Source organism: Esox lucius, chromosome 14, assembly GCF_011004845.1.
Source record: "Esox lucius isolate fEsoLuc1 chromosome 14, fEsoLuc1.pri, whole genome shotgun sequence".
Taxonomy (NCBI): domain Eukaryota; kingdom Metazoa; phylum Chordata; class Actinopteri; order Esociformes; family Esocidae; genus Esox; species Esox lucius.
Window position 1 is genome coordinate 31,232,685 of NC_047582.1, and position 23,513 is coordinate 31,256,197.

At 46.1% G+C, this 23,513-nt stretch overlaps 1 protein-coding gene across 4 annotated transcripts in view; it reads left to right on the forward strand.

Moving 5' to 3' along the window:
• The window catches only part of tln1 (talin 1), a 77,861-nt gene that overhangs the window by 20,160 nt on the left and 34,188 nt on the right, over window positions 1-23,513 (forward strand). For 3 of the 4 annotated variants that reach the window (XM_029125206.2, XM_029125205.2, XM_029125208.2), the window contains exons 2-22: window positions 14-84; window positions 8,552-8,714; window positions 11,170-11,267; window positions 11,666-11,795; window positions 12,028-12,183; window positions 12,626-12,768; window positions 13,842-13,969; window positions 14,205-14,265; window positions 14,603-14,707; window positions 15,078-15,233; window positions 15,988-16,089; window positions 16,206-16,282; window positions 16,667-16,847; window positions 17,101-17,214; window positions 17,571-17,679; window positions 17,905-18,113; window positions 18,433-18,531; window positions 21,471-21,638; window positions 22,090-22,384; window positions 22,463-22,629; window positions 22,954-23,082. In XM_029125206.2, the coding sequence (XP_028981039.2) occupies window positions 8,585-8,714; window positions 11,170-11,267; window positions 11,666-11,795; window positions 12,028-12,183; window positions 12,626-12,768; window positions 13,842-13,969; window positions 14,205-14,265; window positions 14,603-14,707; window positions 15,078-15,233; window positions 15,988-16,089; window positions 16,206-16,282; window positions 16,667-16,847; window positions 17,101-17,214; window positions 17,571-17,679; window positions 17,905-18,113; window positions 18,433-18,531; window positions 21,471-21,638; window positions 22,090-22,384; window positions 22,463-22,629; window positions 22,954-23,082 (2,757 nt within the window). In that variant the 5' untranslated portion in view covers window positions 14-84; window positions 8,552-8,584. Of the gene's footprint in view, window positions 1-13; window positions 85-596; window positions 640-8,551; window positions 8,715-11,169; window positions 11,268-11,665; window positions 11,796-12,027; window positions 12,184-12,625; window positions 12,769-13,841; window positions 13,970-14,204; window positions 14,266-14,602; window positions 14,708-15,077; window positions 15,234-15,987; window positions 16,090-16,205; window positions 16,283-16,666; window positions 16,848-17,100; window positions 17,215-17,570; window positions 17,680-17,904; window positions 18,114-18,432; window positions 18,532-21,470; window positions 21,639-22,089; window positions 22,385-22,462; window positions 22,630-22,953; window positions 23,083-23,513 lie in introns of those variants that run through there. The other variant, XM_029125207.2, reaches the window with a different exon arrangement.

Genomic DNA, 23,513 nt, shown 5'->3' on the forward strand with positions numbered 1-23,513 from the left:
TTTTTCTCCGCAGCCACACAAGAACACCCCGCAGCGACATAACAGACTGGGAGTACATCTCCCACTAAGACCAGTTTCTATCAGGTACTGTCTGTCTCCCACTAAGACCAGTTTCTATCAGGTACTGTCTGTCTCCCACTAAGACCAGTTTCTATCAGGTACTGTCTGTCTCCCACTAAGACCAGTTTCTGTCAGGTACTGTCTCTCTCCCACTAAGACCAGTTTCTGTCAGGTACTGTCTGTCTCCCACTAAGACCAGTTTCTATCAGGTACTGTCTGTCTCCCACTAAGACCAGTTTCTATCAGGTACTGTCTGTCTCCCACTAAGACCAGTTTCTATCAGGTACTGTCTCTCTCCCACTAAGACCAGTTTCTATCAGGTACTGTCTGTCTCCCACTAAGACCAGTTTCTATCAGGTACTGTCTGTCTCCCACTAAGACCAGTTTCTATCAGGTACTGTCTGTCTCCCACTAAGACCAGTTTCTATCAGGTACTGTCTGTCTCCCACTAAGACCAGTTTCTATCAGGTACTGTCTGTCTCCCACTAAGACCAGTTTCTATCAGGTACTGTCTGTCTCCCACTAAGACCAGTTTCTATCAGGTACTGTCTGTCTCCCACTAAGACCAGTTTCTATCAGGTACTGTCTGTCTCCCACTAAGACCAGTTTCTGTCAGGGCCTGCCTGCCTGTCTGTCTTTCTACTGTGCTGCCACCTACTGTATTTCCTATTTAAATGTTTTAGATCACAGGTGTCAAATCGGTTCTGTGGAGGACCAGCTGTTTGCAAGTTTTTGCTTTCACTTTGTACTTGATTGATTAATTAGTTCACTAATTGTTTAGTTTCTACACTCACCTGGTTGTTTAGGTCTGTACTGGGAACCAATTTATAGGAAAGACCCAAAACTTGCAGACACTCTGGCCTCCGTGGAACCGGTTTGACACCTGTTTAAGATGGATTACTTTATCAACCCCTATTTGGAAATTGATTTTACATCCAAATGAACACCGTTGGTCCATATTTTCCACTCTTGTATACAGATCCTACACATTACCGATCTATGTGTACTTCTAGGATTCTTGATTCTTGCAGGTGCACTTTGTTTGTCATTCCACACAGCTTAATTACAGGTGGGTAGGTTGAGATTCATCCGTAAAGCCCAATACAGCCGTAGAAAGTGCATTTAAAACGAAAATATAATTTCTTCAAGATCCCTTCTGTAATAAAAGCCCTATATAGAATGGGTTGTTTTTAGTCGTGTTGTCGTCATTCGTGTTACCATCCTTATGTATACACTGACTTGTCTACACCAGCTGAAAGTAGCTTTATAATGGAAGCCTGGGGCTTCTTTCAATGCAGGATCCTCGGATTGAGAACCAGAAATGTTATCCCTCGTTTGGTGACATGCACTCGCCGTTTAAGATGCCCCACAGGTCACCCCTGTCTAGTAAGAGCATGTCTTCTCCCCCGCCCTGGGACTCACTGGTGTGTCATTTACGCTAAATGACTGATGACATAATTGGCGCATTCAGCAAGTTTGCAAGAAAACAGCTGTGTGGAGAATACCTTACCAGGAGGCCCCTACTTACAATGGCATCCTGCTTTGTAGGCCATTCTTAGCAGTGTCAGTGTTATTCCTCACCATTCACATGCAGTTGTTTGAATCTATTTGAAAGCAACTACCCCATTATCTGTGGTACTTCCCTTTGCTTAAATATCACATGTTCAATTTGTAAAATGTATCTAGCAAAATGTAGCCCTGATAAAAAAATTTACATTCAGGAGCTGACCTTTTGTTCACGCACACCAGGTGACTGGGCTTTGTGCACTGCTCAAGCTTCTCCCAAGATGCAGAATTCTTCGGGGGGAACCCCACCCCATCTACAGATGGCTCGGCAATACAATTGTTAGTAGTAGCTTACTCAGTAGCAGGGGGAATTGCAAGAGCCCTCATGATATGTATTGGTATTCGCGCATTGTAAAACCACTATTTAAACAAACTGGGATATGTAACTATCAACCCACCCCTCCTCCATCACTAGTCTCTAATGACATTGTCCTTCTACATTTCGGGCCCTCAAAAGCACACGGTTAGGCCTCACTATCGAATGTGTCTTTTTGTTTTTAAGCATCGGCATTCTATGAAGTCCAAGTTAAATACAGGAACTTGTTTACACACCAGACCTGACCATACGATGTCTGGATTAAATTGCTTTACTATATTGCTTATATAAATTATATACACTTAAATTAAGGGAACACTCAAATCTCACGTTGGGTCTCAATGAAATAAATATATTAATGATCAAAATCTTTGTTGTACATTGTGTCATTTGTTTAGAACAAAATGATGTAACAAAGGAACATGGAAACCAAAATCACCAACCAATTGAGGGCTGGTTTCAAACTCACATCAAAAATCAAAGTAAACGATTGAAATCACAGGCTGTTCCAACTTATAATGTGACTGAGTAGTGTGTATGGCCCCCACGTGCCTGTATGCACCCCCCGTCAATGTCTGGGCATGCTCCTGATGAGGCTGCAGTTGGTGTCCTGGGGGATCTCCTCCCTGACCTGGGTCAGGGCATCAGTGAGCTCCTGTACTGTCTCGGGCGCTACTTGGTGGTGTTGGATGCACCAAGTTCATCCCAGTACCAAACAGCAGTCAGGGTACCATTGGCTAGCATGTGATGGTCCTCCCCAGACCATCACTGACCCACCGCCAAACCGGCCATGCTGGATGATGTTGCAGGCAGCATAACGTTCACCACGGCGTCTCCCGAACTCTTGGACATCAGTCACGTGCTCCGTGTGAACCTGCTGTCATCTGTGAAAAAATTGCGGACCTGCCAATTCTGGTGTTCTCTGGTGAATGGCAATCGAGCTGCACAGTGCTGGGCTGTGAGGACCAGGTCCCGCTAGGGGATGTTGGGTCCTCATGCCATCCTCATGGAGTCCGTTTCTGACAGTTTGGTCATTTTGTAGGGCAAAACCATTCCCTTTTTGGGGGCAGTCTTGCTGTTGCCTCTCCAGTGCACCTGTTGTCACTTAAATTTGAACCAAAACAGGTGACATTGATTCACAGTTGCTTAGGCTTCCTGACTGGACAGATTTATATCCCTGAAGTTTAACTGACTTGGTGTTATAGAGTGATGATTATGTGTTCCGTAATTATTTTTGTTGAGCAGTGTAGATTATTGCAAGGCCTTGATAGGAAGTGGCGTCTCGTTTTATCTGAACACTATTGATAGCTGTCTGTCAGTCTTGTATGGAACTTGATAGAAAGGACATGAACTTACAGATACGGGCATGAAACGTTTTTTTTCCCCCTGACGCCTTAACCGCATTGTCAGAGTGGTGCAGCCCCGGCTGTGGGTATGAGCACAACTGCAGTTTTAGATTATGGTGTAACATTGCAAGACAGTGATGCACATTTCATATCGAAGTAGCAAGATTTGAGATGCAGTTCACCAGATTCTGAGAATTGTTCTACAAAACACTGTGGGTCTGTTTAACTGACCGTAACTTGGAGTTGTCTTTGATCTCATTTGATTCTTAATACCGTTTTAAACAGTGGCCTCTGGGGTTTTCCTCTGTAAACCTGTACAGTTTTGACTGCTGTTTTTTACCTCAAAAAGTGAGTGTCGCAGGTGAAAGACTTATCTTGATTCTAATCCACAGAGTTCCTTTCTTGACTACTATTTTATTTGTTTACTTTTTAAAAAAGTCTGAATCCTTATCTTATTGGCCCATAAGAGCCTTTAAATGTTGTTTTGAATAGATTTATTTTTAAATTGCTGGCCACGTAGTGATCGAATCTCAAATTTTGTGATCTCAAGGCTTTATGCAGCCTCAGTGGAATGTCCCCAGTTTGTGAGAGACAAAAAGTGAAACTGAACTGAAAATGTTCTCAAGCTGCTTCTTGTGCATCTATTTTCAGTGATAGTTTTTCATGAGAGCGACAGCTACATCCTTTGCGTGGCCTGTGGGGGGGGGGGGGGGGGGGGGGGGGGGGGGGGGGGTCAGGTCACTGACCCAAGAGTTGGATCTCTGTTCCAGGCCCACACAGGGCTGGAGTCTATTTATACCAGAGCCTAAGATTTCTCCTTTTTGCTCTCTTCCAAACTGCTTATTGTCCAAATAGTAGTCAAAGAAACACTGAAGTATTTGCCTCCATACAGACATGACCTTAGATGATTCATCTTGCATTTTCCCCCACTGGAAAGACATTTCTTTGTGGATTGACAGTTGGGGTAATTTGATGGATCCTCTTTCCAAACGTAATCTGCCGACAAAGGCCGGTTCTGTTAGCTTCTTTGAATTTGCAGCGGTAGGGTAGCCTAGGAGTTAGCAACTGACCTGTAACCGGAACGTTGCTAGATCGAATCCAACAGACGACACGCTACAAAAACAGACCCTTCAGGGGAAGGCAGTTAAAGGAATTGTGTAGCCTTCTAGTGTTTTAAATAATAGAGATATATATATATATATATATATCTATATCTCTCTAAATAACATTGGGCGCTTAATAAATAACAACTAGATAATTATATACAGTGTGGGGTTTGGAACCCTCCCTAACCATTTAAAAAAATTGACAATTCCCTATACTCAAAATAATGATTGGTACCAGTTCTCAATTTGTATATTGCGAGACATCAGAACAAACTGTATGGATTAGCTGGGGGCTCAAAGGCACCGGAATACTGTTGAGAGGGGTTTGCCACGCAGTTCTCTCTCTGTCATTTGTCAAATTTGCATTCAACATGGCTAGTTTCAATCTTAGAAATGGCTCCTTAAACCAGGTTTGTTTCCAGGTCATTGCTGAATATGAGTATGGGTTTCTGTCCATTAACCAATGAAAATAGCTGTATACATGTAATAGGGAGACAATCCCACCTTCCATACCCAATCATTGCTTTAGAAGATGAAGTGACAATATGTTCTGACTTACTATGCAACAACCGGCTGAACCTAATTTTGATTGACATTGTCATTAGCGGTGACTGGTGGTGGTTTGAGACGGTCTGGCGGTTTCAAAGAGGTGTGACCAGACTGCACCAAATTAACCGTCATGAATACGTTGTAGTTGCCTCAGACACTGCTTCCTCTGGGAGACGTGCTCTGTTAGTAGAGAACAAGCTTAAAACGCAAGAACCTTTCCACTTGCGCTCAGCATGTAGCCTACCTTGTGTGTGAGAAATGGGGATTGAAAGTCGGGCTTCTTCCTCAATGCCTTCCTCAAACTGTAGAGCTTTCGATGCCCTGTATCATACAGAAACTCACCAGGCAACCTCCCAACTGACCTTTGAAGAATTTGGCTACACTAAAGCCATCGGAGTCGGGCGTTTCTGTCTGCCACTGAGGGGATGTTGCTAAACAGCCTGCGTGTCAAATGGCAGCGTCCAAATGACAAGAATCCCCATGCTTTGTAGTTACAACTGAGGACACGTCATGGCTCAGTGTTCTTATTTCTTTTTCCTGTGGAGCTGTCCTACCAACAAAAGTCTAGGGAGGAACCACAACGTGACTCATTTGGTGTCGTTTTTACATTGACTGTAAATCTGGGATGCGTTTGGCGTATCCCACTACAAACATGGCTGTTGTTTGCCAGCCCGCGACCAAAGACCGATTCATAGCGGGAATGTCAGCTTAAACACCCAGAACAGAAAGGCAAAGGGGTGGCCCCTTAAAATGTCGCCCAGAGATGGACGACGCGTCCGACCGTCGTCCGCTTGCGGTTACGCATGTTACACCATTGTGCATCCTGTCCTTTATTGCATTGAACACAGGCCCTCAGTCATACCAGCTGCAAATCACTGCTTCAAGTTGCGGGACAATGCAGCCTCGCTTCATTCTATCTTGAAACCCATGCCTTCATTGGAATGGAGTGCTGCCATCAAGCCTGTTCTGTTTGTTTCCTCCATATAAAACCGATTAGTGGTCTGAGCCTCTCATACTCTTCATTGACCGGAGTGACACTTTATGGTTTTGCACATTTGTATCATTATTCTTTTTATAGGTGTGATCCTAAGTCGGATTTAATGTTATAGAATGGTCATTTCTTAAGTCGCCTTATGAGTTGAAAAGCCAAATGGAGGGCTAAATATTTCCCATAAGACATTTTCAAGTAGGAATGTTGTAAAGGAAAAAAAAAAATGTTTGTTCTTGGAACTGATTGTGATGCTGAAAGCTAGTCAGTGACAGGAGCTGTAAACCAAACTCTCAGCAGGCATGCTTACTTTCTTAAAACAGGATTCTCTAAACCGTGTCCACAGGACTTAGGCCTAGCTACTGTCTGTCTTTTTTTTATTGTCCATTCGGCATCACGGGGAGCAGTTAGGATTAACGGTCTTGCTCAAGGACCGAGTGACAGATTTTTGCCTTGCTTGCTCTGGGATTTGATCTTTCGGCCACTGTGTAGGGACAGTTCGTAGACTTTGCTAACTGGAACTCTGACTGCTCTGTTTAACTGGCAGTTTCTGATGTGCTCATGAAGCCTCAACCCTGCACCCAGACACAGTTGCTGCCATCTGGAGGATGGATTACGGAACGTTATCCTGGATAGTGAGTTTCCTGACTGTGCACGAACACTCAAACTGCCGTGTGTAGCTAAACATTAATATCTATTGGAATTTGATGGATGCCATTTCATGACTCAGTTGTTTCAAGTGGTTGGATTTGTGCAGTCGGAACGGAACACTCAGTCGGGGGCAAATTGCTACACAATTCTTGTTTGGAAGTCGCGTTTGAAACCATGTTTTTCTTGGGTTAAGACGTGTGGAGAGAGGACATGTTCAATGCGGTCATGACGGTCTCCTGTCTTGCCACAAGGCTCTCACTCCAGGGGGCTGGGCCAACCTTCTTCCAGGCAAATCGTTTCATGCAGGCCAGGTAAACTTTCAGTACCTGATTAAAACCCAAACATGCCAACCCCAGCTCTATTGCGTTGGCTCGGTTTGGTTACTTGACCAGCACAGCTAGGTTTGGTTTGGCACAGTAGTGAGGATGGGGGGGTGTGTGTTTGTGTTTTGTCTAGGTTTTCAGACTGTTTCTGACATGTTTCAGTTTGAGAATGCTACCAACACCCATGTGGGTTTGTCCATGAAAGATAGACACACGTTAGAGGATAACATGACAAGTTGTCCATTTGTCATGGTGGAACAGTTCTAGTTCTCAGACGGTTCTGTTGAACGTAACTTGTTAATGGGACAACGGTTGATAGTAGGTTAATGTTTGTTCATGGGCTCAGACATGGAAAGCACTTATTTGGAGGTTAACCACAATCTTCACGACTTGGAGAGCGATCTGCTGAAACTGAGTGGAATTCAGCTGACAGTGGTGTTTGTTAGGGCACAGGAGGTGTCAGGTGTGAATTGCTTCCAGGTTTGGGCCTCTTTAACACAAATTGGATTCTTCGTGTTCGGTTTGACATTCTTGGCAGTTGAACACAAATTTTTGGTGTTATTGCTTGTTGAGGAAATACTTTGGCCCGCACACCTATTGCATAAGTGGAGCACATACGTCGAGCTGACTGTGTGTCTTGCTGGCTGGCCGTTTCAATGTGTTGCAGCGTCCCTTTTAATTTCTGTCTCTCTGTGTTTGTCTGAGTTGACAATGTGGTGGTGAGACAATATGTTAGTGCTAAAGATGCGTGTCGGGCTCTGAATAGGACAGGAAAGCTTGTCACGTGGTCCATCGCTGTATTAAGAATGGAACGGTTGGTTGGAATCCCGCTTCAGCTGAAGGCATCCACCCATCGCTGCACGTTGCTTGGCAACCCCCGTAATAACACGCAGAACCTTTGACACCAATCACAGAATTTCGAACTGTTTTAAGGCATATTTTCCAAAGCATGTTGTGAATTCACGTCGGTTGTTTTCTTTTCTTTTCCATTAAATATCTTACTTTTGGTATTGCGTTGTGTTCCTTAGTCTTTGTGTTCCTTAGTCTTTGTGGGAATAAGTGAAGACAATTGTTTTTGGAAGTCCCACTTCCGCATTTCACATGAACCAAAGATGTCTGCTTAACGTTATTTGTTCCTGTGACAATGTTCCTCCTTTCTACCCCGACCCCTTTTAGACTGAAACTGTGAAGTCCCCTCAGACAAGAGGAAGTACTTACTATTCAAGTTGTCCAGCAGGATTGTTAGTCACTCTTCAGAGTCAGGATCGCAGTGTGAAAAGCATTAACGGACGTTTATCGGTTTCATTTGAATCCTCTCCAAGGGAATAGGAACCGTGCTGGGAAAAGTGACATGGATGCTGGGTCAACTGGGATCTCCTTGAAATACTTTCATTCTCTAGCTCAAATTAGGTGTAAGACTTGAGAGGTTAGTGCTGTAGCATCTCAAGCATAGCGTGGTCCAACAGAACCAGACACGGTCCAGCCCGACACGGTCCAGCCCGACACGGTCCAGCCCGACACGGTCCAGCCCGACACGGTCCAGCCCGACACGGTCCAGCCCGACACAGTCTAGTGAGTGACATTCCAACTGTTAGCGATAGTGTCTTTTTAATCCCTATGGTGTGTGTGTGTGTGTGTGCATGCAGGTGTAACAGTGGTGGAAGCTGAGAGAGGCAGTCATGGTGGCCCTGTCACTGAAGATCGGCGTGGGGAATGTGGTGAAGACCATGCAGTTCGAACCCTCCACCGAGGTGTACGATGCATGCCGTATGATCAGGGAAAGAGTTCCCGAGGCACAGCTGGGCCAGCGTGAGTATACACACACACACACACACACACACACAGTCTCTCTCACGGAGACACATACACTTCACCACGGGAAAACACTTCCGTAGAGACACATTGTGTTGATGTGTGCATTCCCTGACTCATACGTGCGCACACACACACACACACACACACACACACAGTCTCTCTCACGGAGACACATACACTTCTGTAGAGACACATTGTGTTGATGTGTGCATTCCCTGACTCGTACATGCACACACACACACACACACACACACACAGCATTAAACCTTGATCAGTTATCAATGTCAGGCTTCTGTAAAATTTCTTAGGGGACAAAATATTTTGTAATTAATATTGAATGTGAATAATAATTACCTTGCTATTATGTGGGACTCAAAATTCTAGGCTAATTAAAACCCAGGAACAACTTCACTCTTGTCAAAACCAAATTATCTTTACTGTCAAATGCTAGTTAGTGCATGAGCTTTTAATAGTCCGCGAAACAGGCCCAAGCTGTTTAGCTTCGAAGTTCACCATAGCTATGTAAGATGGTAACACAGGCTGCTATCTTTCCAAGTCTTGTTTTGGATGACAGGAGATTAGAAAGGAATACACTGTTTGCTTGTTTCTGGATCTCTTCTACAACACCGTATGAGTGGCTCTGTGTCTCTTCTACAACACTGCGTGCTGGTTTCTGGATCTCTTCTACAACACTGCGTGCTGGTTTCTGGATCTCTTCTACAACACTGCGTGCTGGTTTCTGGATCTCTTCTACAACACTGCGTGCTGGTTTCTGGATCTCTTCTACAACACTGCGTGCTGGTTTCTGGATCTCTTCTACAACACTGCATGCTGGTTTCTGGATCTCTTCTACAGTCTAGGCTGCTGGAAAGCCAACACTTCTCCCGAAAACCACCTGTACCATCAGTAGACCTGAGCAGGTGTCTTTCATAAGAACCAGTATGACATCAGGAACTTTCAAGCAGTTGATGAATGGATCCATCTAACACAGCAGTTAAACTGTCTCAAATGGCACCCTATTCCCCTAGTGTGCTACCCCTGCGGTAGTAATAAATAGTGCACGGAATGGGTCGAAGTATGCCATTTGGGACACGTGCAACTGTTGCAACAAGCGTAACGCTGAACATGTCACACCCGTCTTTCCCCTGACCACAGAATCTGTCCGTGTGCCCAGGCATGCCTCTAGGCGTCTCCTCTTTGTGACTCGCTGCCGTTCAGCCGCATTGCGGATCCGATGACCTAAACTGAACGGCCCGGCGTCCAGCCCCACCTTTTCGTGTTGACGTTTCCATGGGGGACCGTTTGGCAGATGCACTGTTGTTAGGAGGACGAGGAGGATATTGCAGTGATCCATGGATCAAGTGTGGAGACCATAGAACTGGCCAATTCTTGCTCTAATTTGTTTCCATTTGCCCCCAATCTCTTCCAGATGTCCTTAACTCTGTCTTTTCATCTTTTTCTGTGAATGCTTTGTAATGCTCACTTGGTGATAGTTTACAGTATGATCACAGGCTTTATTTAGCCTTCCCTGTTGACATCCGGTCCAAATAACAATAAAATAATTGTCCTTGACAGAAAAATGTACGAGGGAGGGCATTTTAATTGTGGATGCTGAGAGATTCCTCAGAAATGGAGTGTTACAAAGATACGTTCTTCCCTCACCGATCGTATTGGCTCCTCTCCTGTTCGATAATTTACCTCAGCTAGGGGTTGCTTCCCAAGCTGTGTGAAGTTACGTAAGTGGTTGTCTCTGTCGGCAGTCATATTTTCCACTTTTAGGGTGAGACCAGACTGAGAGATCGAAATGGCGAGGGGGGGGGTGTATCTTGGCCAACATCAACATCTAGTAAGAGATCTTCAGCATCTTAAGCGGCTAGATTCCTTTAGTCATGTGCTAGCTTGGCACTGTTTCCTGGACTTAGAGAGTGTTAAGGGGGTATGATTCTGAAATAAATGTCATCCACAAGAAATGGTACATCTGGTTTTAGAATGGTAACACGTTCTTCTGACCCTTGTTGACACGATGCCTTCTGCTTTGTTTCCTTGACACAACTCAACTAATGCACAGCTTTTTTAATCCGCACGATGTGTTCGCTATGTTGGAATTATGTGGCCTAATCAAAGCAGAGACCCTTCAATCCATTCAAAAAATTAAAATGTTTTAAATAAAATATACTCTAAATCTGAATTTAACCTCAACTCATATCCCTTAACCTAAGCAGTTTAACAGTTGCCATTATTCTAAACATCAATAAATCCTCAAGCCTTGAAATGCCTTGTTGTATGAGAGGACCGGCAAAATGTCCTCCCATTCGCAAAGGAGACACACACACACACACACACACACACACACACACACACACACACACACACACACACACACACACTCTAACTACCAAGATATTCCTCTCAATGTCCTCAACATTTACAACTCTTTTTTTTCCCCCAGCTAATGACTATGGCCTGTTCCTGTCTGACGAGGACCCCAAGAAAGGCATCTGGCTGGAGGCAGGCAAAGCCCTGGACTACTACATGCTGAGGAATGGGGTGAGTCAGGTTGATGGTTGGTTAGGCAGTCTCTCCAAGGGCCTTTTCTGCTGGTTTTGTTCTATTCATGACCATTGATCAAGTCTTGAATAGGCATCAACCATGTTATTGTCCCTTTTCCATGGACATTTTACAATGGATGTAGCTAGCTGACTGGGTTTATCAGAACAATTTGGGGTTTATCATGTGACACAGGCAGCTACATTTTGAACTTTTGATCAATCACATTGTGTGCTTTTCAGGCCAGATCGGATCAGTCACAAAACAAATAAATATGAATTACTTCAACATATAAATCATTTAAATAGCCTACGGAATTTGATGTGTTAATGTGAACATTGTTTATCTGGACTGTCAGAACACATTGGTGGTTAATTATCGTGAATGTATTTCACCAGGACACTCTGGAGTACAAGAAAAAGCAGAGGCCCCTGAAGATCCGAATGCTGGATGGGACAGTAAAAACTGTCATGGTGGACGACTCCAAGATAGTCAGCGACATGCTCATGACCATCTGCGCCAGGATTGGTGCGTTTTCTATTTATTCATTTTGGACTGGCCACGTTTAATCGTAACGTGTTGCCCAGTCAAAGCACCAAATACCCTTTTAGTTTTCTGGCGGTAATCTGTGATTTGGCTGCACTGTGCAAATTTAACTGTTATGTGTCTGCTTATGACATCTGTTCTATCGTTGTTACCGTTTTAGCCACTTTGAGAAAGATCCAGAAGGTAAACCTTTCTCACAAAACTCTTTGGCCAGGTATCACAAACTATGATGAGTACTCGCTGGTGCACGATGTCGTCGAAGAAAAGAAAGAGGAGATGACGGGCACCCTGACAAGAAGGGACAAGACGCTTATGAGAGATGACAAGAAAATGGAAAAGCTCAAGCAGAAGCTGCACACAGACGATGAATGTAAGACACTTGCCAGGTTGTTGTGTGGTAATGTACATTGATTAGCAGTTTGTTTTTGTCTCTGGCTGTTTTCTGTCAGTTCCCATTGTGTTGTACCAACTGACAGTGGGGTCAGTTGATTCCCATTGTGTTGTACCGACTGACAGTGGGGTCAGTTGATTCCCATTGTGTTGTAGTGAATGACAGTGGCATCAACTGATTCCCATTGAGTTGTACTGACTCACAGTGGGGTCAGTTGATTCCCATTGAGTTTTACTGACTCACAGTGGGGTCAGTTGATTCCCATTGTGTTGTACTGACTCACAGTGGGATCAGTTCACTCCCATTGAGTTGTACTGACTCACAGTGGGATCAGTTGATTCCCATTGTGTTGTAGTGACTCACAGTGGGATCATTTGACTCCCATCGAGTTGTTTTGCTGACTGACGCTGGTGATTCTTAGTGAACTGGCTGGACCATGGGCGGACTCTGAGGGAGCAAGGAGTAGAGGAGACCGAGATGCTGCTGCTCAGGAGGAAGTTCTTCTACTCGGACCAGAATGTGGACTCCAGAGACCCGGTCCAGCTCAACCTGCTCTATGTCCAGGTACAAGGTGGTGAATGGTCCCTTGGAACTGGAAAGCCTGCACATACCAGTCTGGGACCAGGGTGTGGGGTTCAGCATTTGGGGGTCCCTGGGATGTGTTTTATCTTTGGGGTCCTGAGCATCGATGAGACTCCAACTTTTTTAATTGAGATTGATACTATGTTTACACCAAGCCTTCCACACAAGTGTTACCCTGATAGAGTTGAGCTAGCTTGGCTTTCAGCCCCTTGGTTGCTGTACAAGCATCCATTTCCATCTGTGTGGATCAGACCTTTTTGTGAAAATACACTGTCAAGAAGAACAGCTGAGAGTAACGGTAGGAGCCTAAAACGGCCACCGAAGCCATTGTATCAGCCATGAATAATATTCTGACATGACAGATAGCATATTAGTGCTGTTTTCTCCCAATATAACCTCCCAATCTTGTTAAGGAAATTGTGTGTGTGTGTGTGTGCGCGTCATACAGTATTGGGACCACACAAACGCACACTGAAATAATTAACTTTTCTCTTAGACGCTTGGCGTTCTTGGGAAGTCTGCCTCCCACAGAAGCTACTCCTTTCAAAAGACATTTGGTCTTTGTGTTTTTTGCCACAGGCAGTAGTTTTGGGAGTTCTCTTTTCTCAATACAGCTGGACTCAGGAGCCCAGGCCAATGGGATCATGGCCTTTGTGGTCCAGCACATCCTACACTTTAAGCCAAGGATACATCACAAAACCTCCCAATAGTTAAAGTCATCACGAACATAAAAAACTGCACAGCATTTCAACCCGTTAGTGTTTTTTTTTTATTTTATTCTGATGCCACAAGGAAGTTAGGAATATTTATATTTTAACCAAGCAAGTTGTTAAAAATATCCTGGGAAAACAGATCAGTTTGTGTTAAGTTTAGACCGACAGACAACGAGCACAGGAGTTGGCGAGAGAGAGCAAACCCTTGTTGAACAAAGCTAGAATCCTATGTTTATCTACTGTTCCTGCTCCGGTTGGAATACTAAATATTGTGTGTTAAGTATCTGGGACTAATGGACTTGGGAATAATGCTAACGTTCTGGGAACGTCTCTCCTGTGCAGGCCCGTGATGACATTTTGAATGGATCCCACCCAGTCTCTTTCGAGAAGGCCTGCGACTTTGCCGGCTACCAGTGTCAGATCCAGTTTGGTGACCACAATGAGACCAAGCACAAACCAGGCTTTCTGGAGTGAGCACCGTTTGTATTAGAATGAACGCATACTGTGTGTAATACTGTGCGTTGACATAAATCACACGTTTTCTGCATACAACACACAAATACTTGTCTTTTAGTGTTACAGTAGAATCACTGGAATTCCACCGTATCTCAAAACGGCTTGACTCTCTCTGATTCACGTTCATGATGTCCCTGGATTTTTATGGGGTATTTTCCCATGTAGTTATTTATTATTTCCTTCCTACAGTTTGAAAGAGTTCCTCCCTAAAGAGTATATCAAGAACAAAGGAGAGAAAAGAATATTTCAGGTAAGTGTGTGTGTGTGTGCGTGCGTGTGTGCATTCATGTATTGTGTGTGTGTTTGTATGGGGTTGTTGTAAGGTTAGTCTCCTCGTTTTTGGCGGTGGAGACTTTCTAAGGCCAGGCAAATTTAAACCATTTGGGTCTGAAAAAATACTCCTTCCCAGTCTGGTATGTGATAACAGCCATTGTCTTCATCTGTGTGGTGTTCAACCTTTTTATGAAGGATATCTCTGATCAAGCCAACTGCTCATCCTTTTGATTTAAATGTGTCCAGAAATCTTCTTCGGTCACGAACAATGACAGCCTTTTTTAATACTAGTGGTCTTTCTCTTTCCAACACAGGCACACAAAAACTACCAAAACATGACAGAAATTGAGGCCAAAGTCAGCTATGTGAAGCTAGCCAGGTCTCTGAAAACATATGGAGTGTCATTCTTCCTAGTGAAGGTAAGATTTCACTGAAAAAATCAGTCCTTCAACTACTTGGCAATATTGAATGGCTTTTTTTTATGTCTAATCAAACGAAGTGCAAGCATTTCAAAGCCTTACAAAGTTCCACTAATTGCCTTTGGTGGTTAACTGGAATGTGCTGTAGCGATTTATTTATATATATATATGCAATAAGTCACGGCGGGGGGAGTTATATTGCCAGTATGCCACGGCTAAGAGCTGTTCTTATGCATGACTCAGTGCAGAGTGCCTTCACACAGCTCTAAGCCATGGCATGTTGGCAATATGCCACAAATGGTTCCATATAACATGGCTATCAGCCAATCAGCATTCAGGATTTGAACGTGTGTGTGTGGGTCCTCTGCAGGAGAAAATGAAAGGCAAAAACAAGCTGGTCCCTCGTCTGCTGGGCATCACCAAGGAGTGTGTGATGAGGGTGGACGAGAAGAGCAAGGAGGTGATCCAGGAGTGGAGCCTCACCAACATCAAACGCTGGGCTGCCTCACCCAAGAGCTTCACCCTGGTAGGCTCTGTCACCTCTGACCCCCCTGGTCCCCTTTGACCTCCTGGTCACCGTTTGGACAGAAGTAACTTTGAATGTCTGTTGTGAAACACTGGGAAGTTGTTGTGTTGCCTGCTCTGCTGAATGTGCCTCAGCACTAATGTAATGGGAGGCGTATTGTCATGCTGTTTTGAGGCTGCCGTCACCTGACTGAAAAACGGCAACAGATAATTGTTGTGTTTTGGTCACGAGTTGTGGAATACAGCTAGTCCAGGTCACAAGGTATGTTTTCAATTAATGCTGCCTATTTTTCCAAAAATAAACCACATTTTGCCTGTAAACAAACAGGTCTATTTTCAAACATTAACATACCGTTTCCTTTCTCAGTACTTTCTTTTTGGTTACAAACCATAACAGAGAGAGGGCTGAGTGTGTATTATGTTCTTGTTTGGGGAAAGACTGGTATTTCCTGGCAGCTCAGTAGAGAAAGGAACTCTAGCTACATTAGGAGATTGAATGGGTTGGAAAGATGTCCTTAATACAGCTTCAGTATTACATTTTAGTAGAGCCGTAGTTATTAAAATACCTACTTGTTTCACATGTACACTAAGGTTGGGACTTTATTTTCTCTAGACACCTCAGCATGTTAGTTTATATGAAATTGATTGTTTCACAACAGGGCCAATTCGATTAACGGCAAAAACACTGAGGTGTAGAATGTGCACATGCTGTTGTACAGTATAATATTGATTCTTAATGAATGTCTTTATTCCAGGACTTTGGCGATTATCAAGACGGTTACTACTCCGTCCAGACGACTGAAGGGGAGCAGATTGCCCAGCTGATCGCTGGTTACATTGACATCATTCTGAAGAAGGTACGACGGTGTCTTCGCTGTTCCAGTGTACAACTCCACATTGGCCCTTTAATTCAGTCAGTGACGCTGTGTGATTTAGATAACAAAAGCCTCTCTCCCCCTCCCCGTTACGACAGAAAAAGAGCAAAGACCACTTTGGCCTGGAGGGAGACGAAGAGTCCACCATGTTGGAAGATTCCGTCTCACCCAAAAAGTGAGTGCTGTGCAGATGTTTCCCGCGTCGGGGGCGTGTCCGCGTGTCCCGGCCAATGAGGGACAACTTTGTGGGCATTCTATAACGAGCGGTGTTCTCACTGACCGTAACTCCTCATAGTTCTAGATCCTCACCTCCTTCTTATGCTGGTTTTGTACAGTGTGTAATCTGTCTGGTGTTTAGCCGGTGGCTGCCATCTTTATGAATCCCACTAAGAGGATGATGACGACAGTGATGAAGAGCTGTAGTGTATATGACACTGCAGTAGACTGTTGCCTGACATCTCTCTCGTCTCGTCCGTATCTCCTCCATTTCTATTTCTCTGTCCTTCTCTCCGTTGTTTCCCCCCCTCCCTCTCCCCCCCCCTTCTCTTCACTCCCATAGGTCTACGGTGCTGCAGCAGCAGTTCAACAAGGTGGGCAAGGTTGAGACGGGCTCCGTGGCCCTGCCGGCCATCATGCGGTCCGGCGCCGGGGGCCCTGAGAACTTCCAGATGGGCTCCATGCCCCAGGCCAAGCAGCACATCACCAGCGGACAGATGCACAGGGGCCACATGCCTCCGCTGGTGAGCCTGGGGGTCCCAGGGGACCAAGTCACTCTTCTGGGGTCGGGGGTCAAGTGGAATTTAGAACAAAAAAAAAGATAATTATTGAAAACTGAACTGATCCGATTCCTCCTATAGAACTTTTTATAATACATATCTCTGTGCATTATTGCCGTTCTTATAATGCTGACCTCTATAGCTGAAACAATATGCCAAAAAATGTTGTTTATTTTTTTAACAGTAAACATTTTAACGTGTGCTTGTGTGTGCGCAGACGTCGGCCCAGCAGGCCCTGACTGGAACCATCAACTCCAGCATGCAGGCGGTGCAGGCTGCCCAGGCCTCGCTGGACGAGTTCGACACCCTGCCTCCACTCGGCACAGACGCTGTGAGACACCTTGAAAAACAAACCGCTCATTTTGACCTGTAACCTCTGAGGATTTATACGAAAGACCCCGTCACGGACGTTGTTTGTAAACGCCCATGATGGATGTGTAGACACAAGTGACCGTTGGTGGACGCCAGGTCTTCGTTAGGATGTACACCCCTGCTTTATCCGTACCATTTAAAGCAGCCGTTTCTAGAACAACTCCACGGTATTATTTTCGTCCCTTGCAGAGGTTAAAGGGTGAAGGTTAAAGGGTGAAGTTGACTTAGAACTCATTAGTTGAGTGTGTATCTTTTTAAATGGTGTGTATGTAGCTGTCAGTGTGATCTTTAACCCACGTCTTCCCGTACCCCCAGGCCTCCCAAGCCTGGCGTAAGAACAAAATGGACGAGTCCAAACACGAGATCCACTCCCAGGTGGATGCCATCACGGCCGGCACCGCCTCCATGGTCAACCTCACAGCAGGTAGCGCCCCCCCCCCCCCCCCCCGTGGGAACCCTGTCTGCTCCCGTTGCTTCTTGATGCATAGTTTCTGTTGTTTTCCCGGGGCGCTGTTTGGCAGATTAGCAGTTGCTAAACCTACACGGAGCAAAATAAACCATGTGAGATCAGATCGGGACGTTCACCGCGCGACGGTGAATGTTACTGCGGGCGTGCCGTCTGCTAAGAGTACGCACTGTCCTCCTGCAGGCGACCCGGCGGAGACCGACTACACGGCGGTGGGCTGTGCCGTGACCACCATCTCCTCCAACCTGACGGAGATGTCCAAGGGGGTGAAGCTTCTCGCCGCCCTCATGGAGGACGAGGGGGGCAACGGGAACCAGCTGCTGGGGGCGGCCAAGAACCTGGCGTGTGCCGTGTCAGACATGCTGAAGACCGCCCAGCCTGCCAACACCGAGGTAACACGCCACAAACCCTGGAGTAACACCACGCAGCCAGGCTATTCCACTCCCGTCCCGGCGGGCCAAAACACCTCTTGGTTTTTTGTTTCTACCTGCAAGTTTATTGCGTTTACCCGAAGAGTCTCCTTGTTTGTCTGTTTCAAATCTTTTTCTTTATTTTGTGCTTACTGGATATGACTCGTTTCACTCGTAAGTTGACGTGAAGCAACACAAGTCCACGACTTGCACACCTTTTGAACCCCTTTGTAAATGAACATTTCATTTCTTGTTCAGTCACGTGTCCTGTGCTTTCCTGGGCGTCTTGTTTTCCCATCAGCCCCGTCAGGTGCTCCTGCAGGCTGCGGGTAATGTGGGCCAGGCCAGCGGTGAACTGCTGTCTCAGATCGGAGAGGCTGACGCCGATCCCCGTTTCCAGGTAGGCCAACCATGAATCAACCCTGGTGGGAACTGTACCAAGTTCATCTGTTCAGTGGCTCATCAATGTCTAAATGTTGTCAGAATCTGGAAAACATTTTTATAACACCGGACGTGAATACCTAAACATTCCTGGAAGTAGTGTTTCAGGGTTTTTGTAACGTTCTGCAAAAGCTTGGGACAGTTCAGCCCAGGACAGTTTTAGTTTGTTGACATCATTTGTGCAATGTCGTGACATCACCATAACCCCTCCTCTTTTCTCCACCCCCATTGGCCAGTCACTAGGTAAAGGATCTTTCAGTGGTGCAAGGCGGATCGTCCCCCCTTGTAGTCATATGCTGGTAACAAACGTGTCGCCGAAATATGAGCCAATCAGAATTACTGTAACTCTTAATGGCCAATCATACTAATGGTTCTTGGATCATTCACTGAACTTTATATATAGAACACACCGGTATGACGTAATCTTGGGGTCTGTTTTTAAACTTCAAACCTCCTCAGAAATAATCTTGAATTATTTGACCGCATGTTTGCTGGCTTTCCCTTGCGTATCGTCAGGTGCTGTAAGGCTCTCTGTTTTCCCATAAGTTGGGTTTATTTTTTCTATGTACACGCTTTCCTTCGATTATCAAAGTAGGAAAGGGCAAAAAAGCATAATGCGCCGAGATAAGGTTAGTGTCTCAGATAAGCAAGTTCAACCAAGGTGTTGAAATGCCATCATCCTCTTCTGCCCTGCTCTAACATGGGGTCTGTTTGTAGCAAACTGGGTTGATTATTAACCCTCAAAGTGATGAGATACAGCTCTCAGAGAACATGACCGTACCTGAAGATACTGAGGAAATGCCAAACAAATCGGCTGTGTTTTTGATAAGTGACGGAAATCCGCTTAAGTGCTTTCTCTGAAAGGTCTGAATTCCACATGACTTGGCTCAGACCTTTTGGCATCAGGTACAGAATATAATTTAAGGTTCCTAATCTGAAAATGGGACAATCCCACGTCTTTTCAGTGAAGGCTGTTGTGTTCAATCAACCAATCACTCAAATTTATTTCATAAAGCCTTTTCCCATCAGCAGTTGTCACAAAGTGCTTCTACAGACACCCAGCCTGAAACCCCAAAGGGCAAGCAACCGGAGTTATGCAGTGATAGTAGTATATACACACTGGGGGAAAAACCTTAACTGAAAATGTGATGATGTAGCTGTAATCTAGCACCTATATAATAATATAGCCCGGGGTGCATTCTCAGAGGACAGAACATATTATTGAGAAAGTAGGCCGGCTGAAAACCTACTCATAAGTGCCCGTGCAATGTAGCCCAACCGCAGCTCCCACAAATTACATAAGTCTTCAATTTTTCTTCTGCTAGTTATTTCTGCTTCCTTCTCCCACAACTTGTTCCTCACAAAACGAAACGCCAGAGCTGTCCGACCCCTCTCGATCCAGTAGGCGATTGTCCCACTCAAACTCCCTCCGGCCAATCCCTCCAGAGTAGTGTGGAGGCTGACTTGAGTGTTTGGTAGATTCGCTCCTAGTTTGGCGGAAGTAGGACCAGAAGTCAGGTTTGGTTGGACTTGCGTTGCACCCCAACGCTTTCTTGGCCAGCTCCTACTGATAGGCTTCCCTTAATGACTTCCGTGTGTTGAACTACCTCTGTGTGTGTGTGTGTTTGTCTGGCTGGCTGGCTCGTCACAGAGGTCCAAGCAGGAGACAAGTCCACGTATCGCCTGTCACGCACAAGCCTTTAATCCTTCCAGTAGGAAACGCTGCTGTGTTGACGTAACACAATTCACATTCTTCAGTTAAAGATATTACGATTTAAGCAGTTGCACATGTTTTATGAATCTCTGCCCTCTTTATTTAACTCAAGACCAGTTTGTCAGTACAGAGCCTCTGGGGAAAGAAAGCTGGTAGTAGACAGAATCTAAACAAAATTTTCCATTTTGAGTTATTCTGTACGTTGCTGCATGTAATCTTCTAGAATGGCCGAGTGTTACTTTTGGAAGGTAGATAAGCGAAGATGCAGCTTGTCTGTTCAACAGGGAGATGAACCTGATTGGCTGGGATTGAGCCGTCGATTCTCCACGGAGTCGCGAAGCTTTAGTCTACCCCTCCCGGCCTGGAGTTGGTTACACTGTAGTATATTTAGGTTTAAGCCAATGAATGTGAAACCCTGCGTTCCAAACGCCACCCTATTCCCTACATGGAGCACTGTGGGGAGCACGTAGAGCTGCGAAGGTAGTGCACTATTTATACTTTATAGTGGGATGTGTGGGGCTTTTCCTAGGGAGCGTCCTCAAAGGCCATATATGGGGGGGGGGGTTATAGAAAGCGGAGTCATTGGTAGAACCTCCAATTCACCTTGGTGCTGAATCTGACGGCCAATGAATTCAAGTCCGTCTGTGTTAAAGATGGCCTTCTTTGTCTCCTTTCGTGGTAACCATTTGCCTGATACCTCATTTGATCTGACAAAATGAATTTGAAAATTTGAGCCATCTTCCTGAAGACGAAAATTATCTTCATTGTAATTAAACTGATTAGAATTGTTACCAACCAGAATGAAATGATTAGCCTTGATAATTATTAGCATTGATTTTACGTCTGATTTCAATATCCAATGTACAATCTTTTCTCCCCCCCTTACAGCCAGTCTGTCACACCTTTTCTGTTCACAACAATTCCACGCCGTCGTTTGTCGTCTTTGCTACGACGACAACAAACAGTCAGTTAAAGCAGAACCAGTCTGACACAGTGCTAAACCTTCTCACAGTGAGCCACGAATCCCAACCAAAAACCCAACGTTTCTAGGCAAGGTTTGGAATTAGGGTCAACGTGGCAGTTTCCCACCTCCTGCGCGTGCGCCCTCATGGAAACCACAGGCGCCGGGCTATGCCATGTCCGTCGTGTCGTTTACCGTGTCCCCCTCCCCCTGCCATCTTCAGGACATGCTAATGCAGCTGGCTAAAGCCGTGGCTAACGCCGCCGCAGCGCTGGTGCTGAAGTCCAAGAATGTGGCCCAGAAGACGGAGGACTCCGCTCTCCAGAACCGCGTCATCGCCGCGGCAACCCAGTGCGCCCTGTCCACCTCCCAGCTGGTCGCCTGCACCCGGGTAATAGGAGAACCCCCCCCCCCCCACACACACACACACACACACACACACACACACACACACACACTGTCGCCTGAAAGTGTTGTTCTGTCCGTGCATTCGTCGGCATGGTTTCGTTTGTGATTTTTTTTTTTGTGTGTGTGGAATGCATTAGGTTGTATATTCTAATTTGGTCATTTGTGTGTTTCCGTTTGAAATGAGAGACGGTTAGTGGTTTCCTGTCTGAAGCTTAGTCAATTGTCAGGGGTTCACATGTGGTGGTGAAGGCTTGTGTAATTCTCCTAAACCCATCGAACCGATTTCCCTCTCTCCCTTCCCACCGCCGTTTCTCTCCATCCCTCTCTCCCCCTCTCTATCAAAATGTCCTCCCCTCAACCCGACCCTTCCTTTCCCCCGCCCATTCTCCCCTTCCTTACCCATCCCCGGCCTCCCTCCTCCCCTCCCTGTCCAGGTGGTCGCCCCAACCATCAGCTCCCCGGTGTGCCAGGAGCAGCTGATCGAGGCGGGCAAGCTGGTGGCCAAGTCGGTGGAGGGCTGCGTGGAGGCGTCGCACGGCGCCACCGGAGACGAGGGCCTCCTGAAGCAGGTGGGCGCCGCCGCCACCGGGGTCACCCACGCCCTCAACGAGCTGCTGCAGCACATCAGGCAGTACGCCAGCGGGGGCAGGCCCATCGGCCGCCACGGCGAGGCGACCGACCGCATCCTGGACGTCACGGAGAACATCTTCAGCTCCATGGGAGACGCCGGTAAGGCCAAGCGGACGGACGGATGAACCCGAACGGCATTTGGACTGTATTTAAACCCCCCCCCCCCTTCCTCTCTAGGCGAGATGGTGCGTCAGGCCCGTATCCTGGCCCAGGCCACCTCGGACCTGGTCAACGCCATCAAGATGGACGCTGAGGGAGAAACAGACCTGGAGAACTCTCGCAAGCTGCTGTCTGCCGCCAAGCTCTTGGCGGATGCCACGGCCAAGATGGTGGAGGCTGCCAAGGTCTGTCTTAGATTAACGCCAGTTCCCATCCTCCTGTCTATCACTGAGGATCTATCAGCATGGCTGGAGAATTCCATGTGTGCGCGTGTGTGCGTGTAGATTTGTTATTTAGACCCATCTAACTGTACCGTATTGAGGTTTTACTGCATTACCTCCTCTCTGCATTATTAAACATGTGGCATCTCTTCTCTGACTAATGATTAGGATTGTGATTTTCCCAAGGGGCGGACCGGGATTCAGATCTGACCGGTGACACTAACATAGCCGTGTGTGTGTGTGCGTGTGTGTGTGCGTGCGTGTGTGTGTGCGTGCGTGCGTACGCAGGGGGCAGCGGCCAACCCGGACAGCGAGGAACAGCAGCAGAAGCTGCGAGAGGCGGCGGAGGGTCTCCGTATGGCCACCAATGCTGCCGCCCAGAATGCCATTAAGAAAAGGCTGGTCAACAAGCTGGAGGTGAGAGGGAACGACCACGACCCGCCGAATCCTGATTCCACCCCTCCCCCCCAATCGAAATCGTTGGCCGTCTAATGTTGCCGTTTTTTTAAAACACTTCTAAATGAGAGGGAAATTTTAAATGAAATGTCCAGACTCCTCCTCAACAGCTCAACACTGAAAGCTTATCTTGGTCTCTGAAGGTCACCCCTTAATGTTATTCATGGGAGTACAAAATAAAAGACTAGGTTTCCTTAAGAAGCCCTTCAATCAGATGCGTGTTCAATCCGCACTCTTTGCTGTACAACCACCTCAGCTGATGCCGAGGTGTCCTCCTATAGGGCTCTGGAGAAAAATATCGTCAAGCCCACAAAAGCGCTTTGTAGCTGCAAAGGACATTTGCAGAACTTGTGACTGGTTGTGACTTGTCTATGCCCAAGCACGGTTTCTGG